Source organism: Colossoma macropomum, unplaced genomic scaffold, assembly GCF_904425465.1.
Source record: "Colossoma macropomum unplaced genomic scaffold, Colossoma_macropomum, whole genome shotgun sequence".
Lineage (NCBI taxonomy): Eukaryota > Metazoa > Chordata > Actinopteri > Characiformes > Serrasalmidae > Colossoma > Colossoma macropomum.
Genome location: NW_023494809.1, coordinates 25,969,406 through 25,986,486, shown reverse-complemented (window position 1 = coordinate 25,986,486; position 17,081 = coordinate 25,969,406). Strand labels below are relative to the sequence as shown.

General features: G+C 40.6%; 1 protein-coding gene and 1 long non-coding RNA gene across 3 annotated transcripts in view; one reads left to right on the top strand and one right to left on the bottom strand.

Moving 5' to 3' along the window:
• The window catches only part of tnikb (TRAF2 and NCK interacting kinase b), a 108,551-nt gene that overhangs the window by 20,002 nt on the left and 71,468 nt on the right, over positions 1–17,081 (top strand). For both annotated transcript variants that reach the window (XM_036557944.1, XM_036557945.1), the window contains exon 2: positions 5,440–5,505. In XM_036557944.1, coding sequence (XP_036413837.1) covers positions 5,440–5,505 — 66 coding nt within the window. The remainder of the gene's footprint in view (positions 1–5,439; positions 5,506–17,081) is intronic.
• Positions 260–7,681, bottom strand: LOC118798565. The gene is made up of 3 exons (XR_005006068.1): positions 7,431–7,681; positions 627–704; positions 260–529 (listed from the first exon to the last, which is right to left on the bottom strand). It is a non-coding gene; the product is annotated as an uncharacterized LOC118798565 (long non-coding RNA).

Here is a 17,081-nt window from a genome sequence, read left to right as displayed (position 1 = left end):
AGAAGTCGAGTTGAGTTTAAAGCTCAGTCATCTCAGTTGCACGAGGGTTTTGGGGGGCTGTCATTAGGGGGCTGATTCAGAAGTGGAAGCGAAAGATGTTGGTTGGATTAATTGGTGGACAGCAGAGGGACAAATTAGACTCTGGCCGTCCTGATGTAGGCCAGGGATCATGGTGTTGCGATGGAACCCAAACAGAGCCTAGTGGTCCGCTTGACCTATTTTTCCCACACATACTTAGTGGCTGGGTGTTAGAAGTCACGCTCAGTTTTGAAGAATCTGGCAAAGCTTATTCCAGTCTGTCCACCCCCTGCTATGCTAGGCAACACTCCACGCGTCAAGAACCACTTAATGTCTGCATGGTGTAAACTCATGTTTATTTCAGCATCTTCAAGGGTCTTTTTCCAAGTCAGCATCTTTGCTTGTGGTTGAAATTCATGAGGCACCTGTCAGCTGTCCAGAGAATGTTACAGAAAAAAACCATTCTGTCTAATTTATGGTGATGTTCTGGGTCTGCTTCCTCATTTTGAACCTGGGGAGAAGAGAACAACCGATATTAAATGTCAAACAGTGAGAGCAACGAGTAACTAAAGAGAAGGAGAGTGTTTAGTTGAACAGTGCTGACTTACATGATCGTCAGTTATCAGTTGTCATATTGTCTTATAAACAAATCCAATCCCAAAGAAGTTGGGACAGTTTGTGAAATGCTAATAAAAACAGAAAGCAGCGATTAGCAAATTCTGTTTGAACTGTATTGAATCAAAAAAGTGCAAAAACATGGTATTTGATGTTTTAGCCTGTGCACTTGGGTCTTTCTCCATTTGGAAGGGAAACCATGTCGTAAGGCAAATTACAAAACTAAAATTTACAGATTTACCCCTGTTTTCCCGTATTAATACTGCATATTTAAAACTCAGAAGACACATGTAGGTTCTGGATAGTATTTACACCAATCAGGCATAACATTATGACCACCTCCTTGTTTCTACACTCATTGTCCATTTTATCGCTCCACTTACTATATAGGTGCACTTTGTAGTTCTACAGTTACAGACTGTAGTCCATCTGTTTCTCTGCATACTTTGTTAGCCCCCTTTTACCCTGTTCTTCAGCGGTCAGGACCCCCATGGACCCTCACAGAGCAGGTACTATTTGGGTGGTGGATCATTCTCAGCACTGCAGGAACACTGACATGGTGGTGGTGTGTTAGTGTGTGTTGCGCTGGTCTGACTGGATCAGACACAGCAGTGCTGCTGGAGTTTTTAAACACCTCAGTGTCACTGCTGGACTGAGAATAGTCCACCAACCAAAAATATCCAGCCAACAGCGTCCTGTGACCACTGATGAAGGACTAGAGGATGACCAACACAAACAGTGCAGCAGCAGATGAGCTATCGTCTCTGACTTTACATCTACAACGTGGACTGACAAGGTAGGAGTGTCTAATAGAGTGGACAGTGAGTGGACAGTGTTTAAAAACTCCAGCAGCACTGCTGTGTCTGATCCACTCGTACCAGCACAACACACTAACACACCACCACCACGTCAGTGTTACTGCAGTGCTGAGAAGGATCCACCACCCAAACAGCACCTGCTCTGTGAGGGTCCATGGGGGTCCTGCCCACTGAAGAACAGGGTAAAAGGGGGCTAACAAAGTGTGCAGAGAAACAGATGGACTACAGTCTGTAACTGTAGAACTACAAAGTGCACCTGTATAGTAAGTGGAGCTGATAAAATGGACAATGAGCGTAGAAACAAGGACATAATGTTATGCCTGATCGGTGTAAATTGACTATTCTATAGATATCGTGACCCCTGGTTCCACCACTGCGAAGAAACCTGAGTCAGTAATTTTCTCTGCAGTGACTCGTTTCACGTCAAACCACTCTGAATGACTTTATATGTCAGTGATTGAAATACCCAGAAATGATGAAAAATAATTGGAATTCCTCTTTAAATTCTCAGAAGTGTAGCGTTTCCTTCACATCAGAGGTGTTGCTTGTTACTAAAACAAGCCACTGAACATCAGTGCTATATCAGCTGGCTGTTTGCCAGGCCGTACTGGAGACCTGAGCTCAATCGAAGGTTTTAGTTTGCATGCAGTGTTATCGTTCTCATCATCTTCCTCTTCCCTGAGCTGATGCTTTAGAATAGGTGCAGAGTGCCAAGTTTTAAAAAGATTCCCCCTCCGGTGACATGAATGGCAGCTATTGTTGGATTGCCATGGCAACTTGTCTTTTCATACTCATTGTTAGAGGTTTGTTGCATTATTTATTTACTTATTTTTCATGAGCTTCATGCTCGCTGATGCACGCCGCCGCTCTGTCAGCTGTGATAAGTGCCACGGCATGCGCCGGTGCAAATGGCACTGACTGTTTTTACTCGAGCTCCGTTTCGACAAGGAGCCCTGATGTCATATTTTTCTCTCTTCTGCTTGAACAGAACTGTTGACTCCCAGTCACGATACTTTCAAACTGCACCGGCCCGTCAGAGACATGCAGGAGGCAGGACGGGTCTCGGAGTGCCGCCACTGTAATTTGTTTCTTTTTTAGCTAAATAGTCATTCAGGTTCAAAGCCTGATGTCACTCTGAAATGCAGGCGTTGTGGAGGTGACTCATTACGGTACTTTGTACAGTTAGTTAAAAGAAAGTCGAGAGGAAATTTGGTGTAATTTGTGAAGTCAAGCCACAAAATAGAGGGGCTCCTGCTTTGCTTTAAGGAGTTTTATAGCTGCTGCATCTGAGTTCTACTGTCACTTATTTAGCAACTGCCCACTATAAATCTTCTATTCTGTGCTCAGTCTGTTTTGAGGCAATGAGTTTTCAGTTGTTATACTGTTATTATGAGATTAACTCTCTCAGATTGGGATATAATGACCAGCTTTTCATACTCAATAAAGTGGCAATACTGAACATTGATACTGTAGTTTACTTTGCTTTTCAAGTAAGCCACAAAAATGCTAAAGAAAATCTATTACAGACTTTAAAAATTACTAATTGGGGTATAACCGTTCACAAACTTCATAATTTTGGTACAGTACAGTGTCTCAGCTCAATAAAATGCCTGAAAATGTGCTGTGGTACTGTTGTAATACTATAAGAAACTGTAAGATTTCCATAGTGCTGTATATTACTTTTATAATAATCATATTTTCTTGCATATGTAATATTTACCTGTGTAGTATCCTGTAGTATACAGTTATTTTAGCAATAGAAATTCCTGTAGTAGTACTGTAGATCTTTTTTATATTGATATTTGTTGCCTTTCCATTTTCTGTTTATCTCAGCATTCAGCATTAGAAAAATACAAGATTTGAGGCTTTAGAAGGGCAGTTGTTCTGCCTGATCCATTCAGACTTGAAACTAACCTTCTAGTCCTAAACTAACGCCTTAGCTAACATGCTAAGCGTGGACTAAAGTGCTAGCCCTGAGCTAACACACTAAACACACACACACGAACACTAACACCCCAGTACCTAGGTAACTAATTGCACATTAGCACTGATTTAACCAGATTTCTGAAATGAAAACCAGGGACGTTTCCAGTGCAGCGGTCAGTATATCATGAAAATATCCAGTGTTTTTATCTATGGAATAAAGAAGTTGGGGGCAGTTCCAGTTCCATGTATTTTGACTAGCTAAGTAACTTTGTAACCCGTGTTGGAAAATCATACAGTAGCCTACCATGGTGAGAGAAGCTGTGGTAAACTAACTAAACTTTTTAGAAATGAAGGCCCAATCACATTTCTTCTCTTCACCCCTACCCCTTGTTTTCGAGTGTCATCCTAACCCTTTGGAGTTACAATGGGTTGTGGTTGAAATCTTGCCCTATGAAATGGGACAACCGTCAATTTGAAAAACAAACCAAAAAAAAAACATGAAGAACTTCATTAACTGGATATTAATGCTGCTCTGTAGGCGACCCGGCCCGTCTTTGGTGACAGCAGAGGAGGGTAAAGTTCAGCTCCTCACTGCTGGGCTTTAGTTACATTTAGGGCATCATATTCCTTCAAAGAGGGGGGCAATTATTTATTATCACCCACTGCTAATTCTTTGGTGATATGAAGCTGAAGTCAGATATTCACCAGCTTCTTGTTCAAATGTTCCCGTTCCACCTTAAATGCAGCAGCAGTTACATTCTGGCGCTTCAGGCATCAGAACTGGAACAGGAAAGTGCTAGCTAGTTAGCTACCGAGACATCAGCATAGTATTAGCGATTTTTTATGTTTGTTATGAAGAAAAGGACCATAATACACCAAAACGACATTAAACTAAGATAATACAGTGGTTATTGTCATTTTTAACAGAGAAAATTCTCACATTTGTGGGTTTCTTTGGTCTCTTGTTCAGCCATCTTACTTTTTTTTCTCATAACTCTCTGTTTGGAGTCTCTGAAAAACCATGTACAAGTGACATTGTGGACTCACTCGACGCTTGCTAGCTTCTGGTCGAAGCTAAAACTAGGCGAAGGTGGTAGAAGTGGTTAGTAAATAGCAGCAGCAGCTCCCTCTGTTGGCTAAAACAAGCACAGTGTGAGACCTCTGCCTGTTTGCTCTGCCGCCAGGTGTTTTTTAAGACTTTCCGATGTGTTTTTATTTCACAGTGAAAAATGGGGACATTTCCCGGGACATCTCCAGCCAGGGACAGGCCACCAAAACCAGGGACTGTCCCCGGAAAATGGGGACATCTGGTCACCCTAACAAACACTGTAGCCCTGAGCTAACACACTAACTGCGCACTAACACCTAAGCTCTGAGCTAACTTGCAAACTACAAGATCACACCCCAGCCCCAAGCCGATGCCCAAACCCTGAGCTGACATGCTAAATTTGCTCCAGTCTGTTGAAGCTAGTGATCCATGCCTGCTAAAGAAAACAAAAAACATTAAAACCATTAGGATTGAAACCTGATAGTTTTACTTTCTAATGGGAATTGGAGACTAGATTCTAGTAGGACACCTTTAGATTAGATAAGATAAGAAACCATCAACTGTATCTGGAATCAGTCTGAGAAAACCTGTTAAACCATTAGATCCCTTTACACTGTGATATCAACCTATCAGGAAAACACAGAATACCATTATAAAGTGTATAATAATATAATAATGATATTAATTATATTAATTAATGTAAAAGATTACCACATTATAGTCTGATTATAACTATTACAACTTATCATTCATATCTTTCATATCATTCAACCTTAAGTAGACTAATTATATGACTCTAGAAAAGCTTGAGGGCTCTTTATTAGTCCTCTCTCTGTGTTTCGCTGTGGAATGTCTTTAAGTGTCAGACAGTGCATCTCCTTCTTGGTATGCGAGCAGCACAGAAGGATGCAGCAGCGTGTGTATGGTATGGATTATCTAGCAAATCTTCTTGATGCTTGTGTGAGAAAGATAATAGTGGCTAATCTCTTTCTTTCATTTCAATCTTTCCCCCAGGACCCTGCAGGCATATTCGAGCTGGTGGAGCTTGTGGGAAATGGCACATATGGACAAGTGTACAAGGTAAGTGCTCTTACTAGGTCTAACATAGCCGCCTTTAAGACAGTGATGTTAGTATGATTAGCTTGTTACAGCTGGTTCACAAGAAGTCACACGTTATGGGTCAACCCTGTCTTACCTAATGCATCATCAGAGATCCGTGTTGGGGAATCGGAGCTTTCTGTGTCTTATTGTGTTTTCTATATAAACCTTTACAGAAGAGTCGACGTGTTTTTAAGTAATCACACATTTTTTCACGATAACACGTTTTTAACATGTGTAGTGTGCAAAAAGCACACGTTTTTTCACACGTGACTTTTCTCTAAGGGAAAGAAACACCACGTTGCCTTTATTTTTGGATGTTTCTGCGACGTGAGTGCGACCTCACATTCAGAATAGGATTCAGATCTAATGGAAACGCTGATTATTGATTTGTTTCTATTCATATTTGCTTGCTCTAAATGGTAGTTTGTGGTGCAAATGGAAAAAAAAAGTCAGAATCAGAATCACTTTATTTCTCCAAGCGTGTTATTTGTCTCGGTGAGTGCACACATGTACAATATGTAACATACTGAATAGATCAGACGAGCACACAGACTGTTAAGAAATATTTCTCTAAAGGACCAATAAAATAAAAATACAATAAATAAAATAAGGAATAGTAAAGAGACGGTGTGAAATGAGCTAAAGGGATGTGTGATTATCCGTACATATACAGATAAGGACATACTATGATGACTATTATCTACAGAATATTACAATGATATGAACATTTATAAATATTAACATGTGCAAATAAGCATTATGGTACATATGAATTGTTGGCTTCATTAGATCGTGTTCTTTATATATGAAAGATAACTTATTATTGATTCATTAATTTAGAGCAAAGGCCATTATACGCCGAATGCAGCACAAATAAACTATGCGAAAAATACAATCCATGCAGAAATGCAAGTGACGTGAAAGTGCTGCTGATGCGAAAATGCAGCTGACACAAAAAGTGAATTTTGTTGTGTTGTGTGCACCGCAAACTAAAAGAAGGAATGCTATATGCACTTTGGAAAAGCAAAGGAAGCACAGGGAATTTGAGTCTCTTTCAGGAGATGAAATTTTATATGGTTGTTATGGTGCCAACACTGGAGACAACCGTGATTGGTGGAGTTCATGTTGCCTGTGAAACTTAAAAATCGAAAAAATGTTGCATTTTTCTATGCGAAAAATAGTGTTTGTTGTGCAAGAAAACAGTTATACACTTACTTGACTTACTTGCACCGATCAGGCTTAACATTATGTCCACCTGCTTGTTTCTATGCTCGTTGTCCATTTTATCAGTTCCACTTACTATATAGGTGCACTTTGTGCTGTGTCTGATCCCCTCAGACCAGCACAACACACACTAACCCAGCACCACCATGTCAGTGTCACTGCAGTGCTGAGAATGATCCACCACCCAAATAGCACCTGCTCTGTGAGGGTCCATGGGGTCCTGACCACTGAAGAACAGGGTAAAAGGGGGCTAACAAAGTATGCAGAGAAACAGATGGACTACAGTCTGTAACTGTAGAACTACAAAGTGCACCTATATAGTAAGTGGAGCTGATAAAATGGGCAATAAGAAACGAGGTGTTCATAATGTTATGCCTGATCTGTGTATATATGTGTATAAAGGCATTAACTGAGGTATAAAGTATATTTCTATTCATATGGTGGCTGACTCAATATATAAAAAACTAAAAGCTCTATACTTTTGGCTTTGTTAGATCATGTTCTTTCCGTGTGAAACTAAAAGCGGCGGCTGCATTGAGGAATGCCTTTATTAAAGGAAAAGTAGGCTAAAGGGTAGAAACAGCTGCTTTTTTGCCTCAGAATTAAAGAGGTAGGTGAAGAAATCCAGTGTCCCTGTTAGCTGTTAGCTTCAGACGCTCTGCTGTCAGATCCGTACTTACCTGTCAGAGCGCTGCCTGCGCTTTTGCTTTGAATGCCTGGAATGCCGCAGCGTGTCAGGACCCATGTGTTTTCTTACGCTCCAAGGCAGTTCTAAGAACAATCCTTCACCCACTCCATTATCCTCTCACAGACGGGCAAACCTGTGTCACACCAACAGATGTACCCAGGACATTGCATTTGTTAAGACAGTTTCCTTGAATCTTGCCACAGCATGAGAAAGCATAGTGTTTGTAAGCGGGTATTTGCCTTAAAGGCTGTTGTAACTGTTTTATGGGTTAAAGTGTTAAGGTTTGCGGTTACTGCCGTCGTTACTGAAAGCCTGATGTCATTTGGATTGAATTTTTTTTGCTCGTGGCATATTAAAACAAGAATTTCTGGACTTTCAAATGATGTTATGTTTGGAGGTAAAAGAGGAGATATTTTATTATGATTTGAATTTGCTGAGATCACCATAATCTTGTCATTTTTGCCATGCTTTTGTCACTAGTTGACATTAGCTACGTTTGCGTACAGCCTGATAATCTGTTAATAATCTGACTAATAGCTCAATCGGAATAGAGTACGTCCATGTATACACGTCACTCGGAATGGACTATTCTGATTGAAGCCATTTGGAATGCACTTTCTGTCTGATTGAATCCTGTAAATAATCTGTTAAATAGAAGAATAATATCTGTGTAAACGTCTGTATCTGATTACATTCCCTATCTGAAAGTTTAAGTCCGTTCTGATCATGTTTGTCGCGTCATAGTGAAAGTTTATACCGTTCAACATGGCGGAGCAGAAACTGGTCTGCAGAGGAGACGAAGTTTATGCTCTGATCTTTAAAAGACGGCGGTGGGACGGACGTCCAGCTTATGTGTCTCAGAACACGACGTCTTCCTCTCGGCCTTCTTTAATAAGGACATGTGAAGGACGTTTTCCTGAGTCTGACATCATTTTAAAGTAATTAAAAACACAAGCACTGCTCACTGCTGCTCATCTCACTCTGACTGGACTCACGTGATGCTTGTTGTCATGGTAACGTCTACACTAAGTGGTTCTAAACGGAGATTTTCCATCAGATTGTTGAGTAGAGTGAGCATAAACACCTCAGTCTTCATCTATAATCGGAATGTATTCAATCAGATTGGCGAAAATTTTGGCATGTAAACACAGCCATTAAAACAAACGGAAAATCGTTGAACATGCAGATTTGAAAGAATGTAAACTGAATGCAAATTTAACGAATCACTTAGCTAAATGTGTAATTGCATTAACTGTCGACTGCTAAGGGTTAACAGCAAGTCAGCTTGTCTAAATCCCACCCCAGGAAACTATAAATCAGCAGCCGTTCTGTTTACTTCGTCGTCTTTAATGAAAAGTCAATGGAAAGCACATGTGGTGCGTCATGACCCCTTGTCCCTCGCCCTACAGTCGCTAATAAGATTTTCTCACACTGTCCAGCATTGATTACAGTGCTAAAATTAGTGCCGATTGATTTCTATCAAGCGGCTAAAGCTTAACTACTATAATGTAAACCTTAAAAGTGAGTCATTCAGCCGATCACTGTGGCGGCAGACTGTGTATTTTTTGTAACATCTTTTGCGATTCTGTAGGTGTTTCAACCTCAGCAGCCAAAGTTCAGGCAATAAGATAAATGTGAATAGAGACTGAAAGGAGATGTGATTGCCGTCGAGACTACAGCTTGAACAAAGCAGTCAGTCAAGAGCCCGGTGGTTTTCAGAAGTTATTTCAGATGACATTGACCCATTTCTGTTAACAGTGGCACCCCAGAGAACATCAGCTGTCCCTGAGCACCAGTGGGATTAAGAAACGAAGGCAGCACGAAGGAGGGTTTAATTGGTCTATAAGTGTTAGTGTTTCTCTTTGAGGATCCTCCAGCCCACCTCTTAAGGCAGTGTGTTGAGGAGGAGCTCAGCCTCCCTCCATCTGTCTCCCTGTTATTGCTTTGCGAATCTGTAGCCTCTGGAATATTGGAGCTGAGTCAGAGCTTAGCGTTCATTTTCCTTTTAGAGAGTTCCGACGGATGCCATTTTATGACCTTTTCAGTGCAGTTTAGGGCAGGAGTGCCCAAAATTTTTGTGTAACGTGGGCCGATCTGCATTGCAGTCAGTGGCATTTGTGTGATGTCACAAGTCACAAGTTGTAGACTTTATTCAAGTTTCTTTCATAACATTGCACTGTTCATTTGCAGTCAAAGCTGCAGTTAAGTACAAGTTATTCATTTTTTCAGGAGATATTTTTAAAGAGATTAGATAATCCACTTGAATAGGGAAGGGAAAATAGATGAAACCGAGTTCAAAAAATGATCCAAATCTACAGAGAAAATGAGGCTCCTAACAACCACCTGGAAGACCTGGTAGACACCAAAACTGCTCCCATCAGATAAACAGCACTTAAAGCTTTCATCTCTGAGAGAGAGGAGAAAATCAAGCTGCTTCAGATCTGAAAACATCCACAGGTGTTTCTGTCCATCCTTCCACTGTGAGAAGACGACTCAGCGCTGTGGGTCTGAAAGGATGTGTAGCTGTCGAGAAGAACCTCACTGAGAAAAGGAGACGGACACATCAAACAAAGAAGCTGAACAATGGACTGACCACCCCAGAGTCCAGACCTCAACACCACTGAATGTGTTTGATTACTTAAGAAGATGATCAACCAGAGTCTAAGACTGAACTTGGAAGGTCGCTGCAGATTTCATTGAAAAACTGAAAGCAGGTCACCTGAAAAGAATGATGTAATAAGATCAAGGAGTGGACGCACTGAAAATGTGATCTTATATTTAGTTATTTAGTTAATGTGCTATTATATAGTTGTCTATGTAATTAAGTTAAATATGTTTTCTGCTTTTCTCGTGATGCCAGAAAACGAATAACTTGTGCTTCTTGGCCATTTTGACTGGATTTTCTTTAGTTACATTTTTAGATTTGTTAGCATGAGAAAAATAAGCATTGAAGAAATAGGAAGTGAAAATATATGTTCTCTCGTGGGAGCAAGGGTTGGTGCAGCTTTCTAGTGGGCACAGTCAAACAACCATGCACACCAACTTTAGCCTGTGGGTTTCTCTGAATGAAGGTAATCAGATGCATCTGAAAGTAGAACACGTCCTCCCCCTGATGTGAGCGGTCTTTAACTCTGTCAGACCAGGCGTCCTGCTGGCAGGACATTGGGCCTCATCCACTAACCAATCTTAAAATTTCTTCTTAAAACTCAGTTTTCATGAGGATTTTCCACCAGACTTATTCACTGAAGTTCTCTTATTTGGAATTTGTTCTTACACTGTTAGAAATAAAGGTTCTGTGCAGGTACATTTTTCGCTCATCAAGGTAAAAACAATGTAAATGTTCCCTCAAAAAGGTACAACAGTGGTTTTAAGGTCCAATTGTGAACCTTAAATAAGTTTTTCCAGGTGAAAAGTTCGTATTTGTACCTTTTCATAATTGAATGTTTTAAAACAGAACAATAAAATAAAACGGGGTGTGTGGAGTCAGTACAGCTTAGAAAATATCATTTCAGGTTTATTATGGTTCAGTTATGTTCCCAGACTAAAGGTACTGAGATGTAACCTTGAGGGAACCACCCCATTGATAAGAGTGACAGTTTAGTGCCTTTATTTCTGAGAGAGTAGGTAAGAACAGAATGTACACACACTCAAGAGCACAAAGGTGAGAACAGTTCTGCGCTTTAAGAACATGTCATGAATCTGACGTAGACTTTTTCTGATGACCTTTCTCAAGAACACATTTAAGGAAAAACATAAGAAGATATTGGTAAATGAGGCCCCTTGTTTTCAAGGAGGTTCTCTTTTGCCCTCTAAGACTAGAGACTAGAGGTTAACTGGAAAACTCCACTTTGTTTGTCATCAGACTATCATGTAAGTTTGTAGAAAAGGAAAGTAGAAGCCGAAAAAATGAAAAAGAAAATGTCATCTGCATGTTATCACTCTATACGTCACCAGCAAATATGGCAAATAAAAACTGATCAGAAACAGGACAGACTACCCTTTTTTCCTCAAATTTACTCCTTGGTTTGATGACAGAAGGAAATGGTCCACCAATGTATGCTTCAGATTAATCTGTATTTCTCTGTGAAATCAGAGCTGAGACAGCGGTTTAGCACTAAATCATCCTCATTTTTAATAAGAGTTGATGCCATTTTATGACCTTTGTGATGCAGCAGTTTAGTGCATCTAGATGCTGCTCAGTTCAAGCAGAACATGTCCATGTGAGCAGTCTTTAACCCTATCAGACTGACCATCTGACTGGGGGGGATGAAATTCCATCTTAACGTAACAGAGGGCCAGATGTACCAAGCCTTTCAGGTGTGAACGGGGTGCGTTCCGCCCTTTATCTGCACAAACCTGGTGTACGAGCCTATACATGCGGTTTACGCAGCATGTGCATTTCTACACCTCATACATATGCATTTAAGGGAGGATTTTGCGAAACGTGGGAGGCTTGTGCAACAAATGGATGGAGCTATTGGACGCACAGCTGATTGCATGTTCCATTTGATGATCAAGACTCTGTAGACAGACTGACCAACTGTGTGTCAGATATTTCTCAGTGGATGTTGCAAAATTTTAAATCATGAAAAAACAGAAATACTGATCGTTGGTACAGAAAGTCAGAGAAAGCTGCTTTATGAGAAACATCTTTAGCTTCATATACCAAACCTGAAGTACGAAATCTTAGACTCTGAGCTCTGTTTTATCCCGCATGTAAACACAGTGACTAAAGTAGCTTTTTATCATTTGAGAAATATCACTAAAGTTCGGCCTTTCCTTTCTTATGCAGAGAAACTTGTTCATGCATTTGTTACAAGCAGAGTTGATCACTGTAATGATCTTCTTACTGGACTTCCTAAGAAAACAACACATCCTTTACAGCTCATACAAAATGCATCAGCATCCTAACAAAAACTGAACAGAGAGATCAGATCAGTCCCACTTTAAAAGAACTACACTGGCTGTCTGTGTCATTCATGATAGATTTTAAAGTTCTGCTACTGGTTTTTAAGGCTTTGAATGACCTTAAAGCACCGCTTACATCACAGAGCGTCTGTCTGTTTATGATCTTAGATCTGCAGATACTGACCTTCTGAACACCTTCTGTAAAATACAGAAAACATTGAGAGACCCAGTTCAGTTATTCTGCTTCTAAACTGTGGAGCTCAGTTCACCTTTTATTAGACAGTCAATCTCGGTGCTCACTTTTAAGAAGCATCTAAATATGTATCTCTGTAACTCAGCATTTAATAAAAACTCTGTTTTTTTTCTTGTGGTTTATCTTTTAAATTGATCTGTGTCATTTTCTTGTATGATTCTAAATCAGTACTTATAATTTCTTGTATTACTGTTAAGCTTTATCACCAGTCTGTAAAGCTCTTTAAGCTCCCACCAGCATGAAAACTGCTATATAAATAAATTAAATTATTATTACTGTTATTATTATTACTATTATTTGAGTATCTAGCGGCAGCCAGACACAGTGTAGAATGTTCTTTTAAAACCAGGTGTAAATTAACAGTAGTGTCTCAAAAGCTTGTTTTGAGATTTCCTTTAGCAGTGGGTAGATGACACAAGCCTCAAACATGTGCTGACAGAATACTGACCAACAGAATAACTGTTTCAACTCTCAGGGTCAGTTGTGTGTACATGAGTGAGAAGGTGCAGCACAAAACCTGCCTTGATGTATTGCACGTATGAACATTAGTATTCCTATTTACAGATGGTTGTGCAGTTTAATAATAAATATAAAGTGCAGATGAATGTAAACATCCATACATCCATCCATCATCTAAACCGCTTATCCTTCTGGGTCGCGGTGGGGTGCTGGAGCCTATCCCAGCTGTCATTGGGCGGAAGGCAGGATACACCCTGGACAGGTCGCCAGTCCATCGCAGGGCAGACAGACAGACATACACATTCACACACACACATTCACACCTAGGGGCAATTTAGCATGTCCAATCAGCCTGACTGCATGTTTTTGGACTGTGGGAGGAAACCGGAGTACCTGGAGGAAACCCACGCAGACACAGGGAGAACATGCAAACTCCACACAGAAAGGACCCTGGTCGCCCGGCCGAATCGAACCCAGGCCCTTCTTGCTGTGAGGCGACAGCGCTACCCACTGCGCCACCGTGCCGCCCTAAATGTCAACATCTTTTAGAATATTATTATTATTATTATTATTACATTGACAAACTGGGGCATCCTAGTTAGCTCAATATAGCTAGCAACACTGCCCAAGTACATATAATATATTTATACAGAATGGAAGAGTAGAGGGTCTGTAGGCTTATGTAAATGAGCAGTACTGCATTTTAAACAATGGAAAGCTACAGAAAACATGAAAGGCACAGCAGAACTGAATAGATATGTGTTTGCCAGCTGATGTGAGTGCATTGGCAAGCCTATACACGCATGTCCTTCTTTACCAAGCCGGAGAGAATGAGAAGGAGGAAAGGAATGGGTGCAGAAGGCAGTGAAATGTATAAATTGATGTCAACATGGCAGCTGAACCAGACCTTGTCTATTCCCCCGTCTCTTTGTGTTCTGCATGCTCGAAACAATCCTCTGAATTCAGATGCCCCGCGTGCTTCTGCTGAGAGAAAGCGGCCTTATTTTTAGTGCCACTGTGAGCAGAGCAGGATCTGTACTTCTATGAGTATGATAACAAGAAAGAGCAGCCTAGCTAACGTCATAGCCTGCCCCGCATTTGTGTGGGCTAATCAGTCCAAATATTAAAAAAAGACATAAAACAGACTTGCTCATTTGTGTGTGGATTTTGTTTCACATGCAAATTGTGGCAGTGTAAGAACGAACTCTGAGATGCTCCAGAACATCACGCGCTCATTTGCAGCGAGAGGGAGCACGTCAATAGCCTAATTTTGAAACCAAAATAGAGATTTTTTTTCTTTTATTTTTTTTTAAGACGTTGCATTTAAGCTGCAGCTGGTCATTTCTAGCGCACGTGGGAAAACACAGGCTCAGAAATCGTGAATCGAATGAATCGGTTCTGCCAAATGCTGAATGATGTTTTTTGAAACAGCAATAATGATGGCATGAAAGGTCTTTAATTGGCTCCGGTGAGATGCTCCTTTCCCCTTTTGCTCCTTTTTTTTTCTGTTGTTGTTCGGTCCTGATTCATTCAGAGCCTCACTGCAGTTGCCACATTGCAGATTGCCAAATGACATGGATTAGGCCTTTTCTGCTCTGCGCTGACTTGTTCTCTGAAGTCTGTGGTGCGAATCAGCAAGTTCTGATGTGCAATAATCCAGAATTTATTGCTTTCACAGTTCACAGAATGTAACTGTCACATGCTTTTGGAGGAAGATGACTCATACCGTGAGTTCAAATCAGATTTTTAAGGGGGAGCCTGATATTACGGTCTGAGTACTTCGGATAGATGCACACTGTCACTAGCATGAACGGCAGGATTGCTTACATAGTGTTAGTAAGCCAGCAATAGGTTGTGTGCTTTGTGTCGTGCCTGGGCAGTTTGGGGACGTCCTATTGTGCTTCCCTGGTGGAGCGTGATGGCTATCTTTGCTGAGACTGGGTTGTTAAACAGAGTGGGCTACTTTGCCTGACCCAGCTTCACTCTGCTGTTGCATAACGGGAACAGCTCTGTGCACTTGCAGCGTCTGCTGAAGTCAGCCTCAGAAATAGGTTAATCTGAGCATGGCTGTTTCATACAGTAGGACTACCCCGGTCAGATCATGCTTTTACTCACGTCACCTCATCCTTTAGCCTGCCAAACAACAGAAAATGACTGACCCCTAGAGCTGGCCAGCAGATTTAATATCACAGTATTTTCCAAATATATCCCAGTGTCACAGTATCAGAGGATATTTTTGTATGCTTTAATACATTCTTATGGCTTATATGCTTGACATAGCTTGTTTTGTTTGGCCTGTTTTATGCTGCATCTCTTCAGATTGCACCAAATGAAACCTTACACAATAATATAAGCTTAAAAAAATAGTTTCAAAAATAACTGTACTATTTATTTAGTTTTAATATATCCAGCAAACAACATACATTGCTGTTAATTATCACACTAAAAATAAATACTGGTAATCAATATTGTTTCCCAGTACTGGTTTAACAGTACAGGCGATGTGCAGTGGTGCTTGATAGTTGGTGAACTATCCCTTTAAAAGTTTCTATATTTCTGCATAAATTTGACCTAAAACGTCATCAGATTATCACACAAGTCGTAATACTAGATAAAGAGAACCAAATTAAACAAATGAGGCAAAAATATTAGACTTGCTCATTTATTTATTGAGGAATGGTCCACTGTGTTGCCCAGCACTACTGACCATTTGTCATTCCAGGTATCAGTGGTGCTGGAAGGAATTTTGGGCAGCCTGAAAATTGGGCCTCTTGCTTCACCTCATTTCCCTTAGCAGAACTTGTCACAACGTTAAATCATGCCAAAGTTTTCATAAACCTACTCTTTATTTTGTTATAGCTCCATAATTGCAACTCTTACCTAGCATACAAGCGGTGAATATGACTGCATATCAATGTGCTGTATTCAACTGGCAATAAAAAAAATTAAATGCATCTCAAAAAACATGCATCTGGCTGTGAAACAAAAATGTTTTTGACTAGTTTTGACAGTTTTGACTAGTATAAGAGAAACACATTATACAAAGGCCACAAAAATGTCCACATATAGACGGGTTTCCTGTTTACAAACATTACTGGGTGTCCACACAGCCAGGGGGCAAAACCGCTTTGGTAAGTTAGCCTGACACAAGATAGTCAACTGTTGTGGTCGACTTTGATTTTATATTGTTTGTAAATTCTTGTTGACTTAATAATAAAATGCAGTTTCTGAGTTAATTCTGTTTGTCTTTCGTTCGTATGTTAATATCGCATTATGTCAAATGTTAGCTAACAGTAGTAGTCAGTATCGACTAGTCATCAGGTCTCTATGATAAACGCCCAGCTAAGTTTGCTCTTCACTGAATGTTAAGCTAATAGGAGCTCTCCAAATCACAAAAACCCTTGTAGCTCGCTGACAGGTCCTATGAATTTTGCCCAGCCTGGTTTAGTGGTGTGTCTGGTTGTCCTCTCCTTATTTGATGATGTAAGGAGCGTGGCGGTACCGCTAGTGTCGCTAAGCTAAGTAAACAGACCATATTTAGTTTAGGTCTCACTGATATGAATCACACACAGTGCCAACTTACTCATTACCTAACTAGCTAATCTTAGCAAACAGAAAAATACCGGTGTTTGACGAATCGTGCTACCGTGTTGAAATGTCCTACCGTAGCGCAATGTTAGACTTGGTCATTTATTTATTGAGGAATGGTCCACTGTGTCGCCCAGCACCACTGACCATTTGTCATTCCAGGTATCAGTGGTGCTGGAAGGAATTTTGGGCAGCCTGAAAATTGGGCCTCTTGCTTCACCTCATTTCCCTTAGCAGAACTTGTCACAACGTTAAATCATGCCAAAGTTTTCAGAAACCTATTTTGACGGCCTAAATTACACGAAGCTGAAGTCGGCTTCTTATTCACCTGTTTTTTGTTCCGATTTTCCCGTTTCACCTTAAATCGTGCAGCAGTTACATTCTGGCACCTCAAGCCTCTGCCCACTCAGGCACCATTTAAGGTGGAGTGGGAAA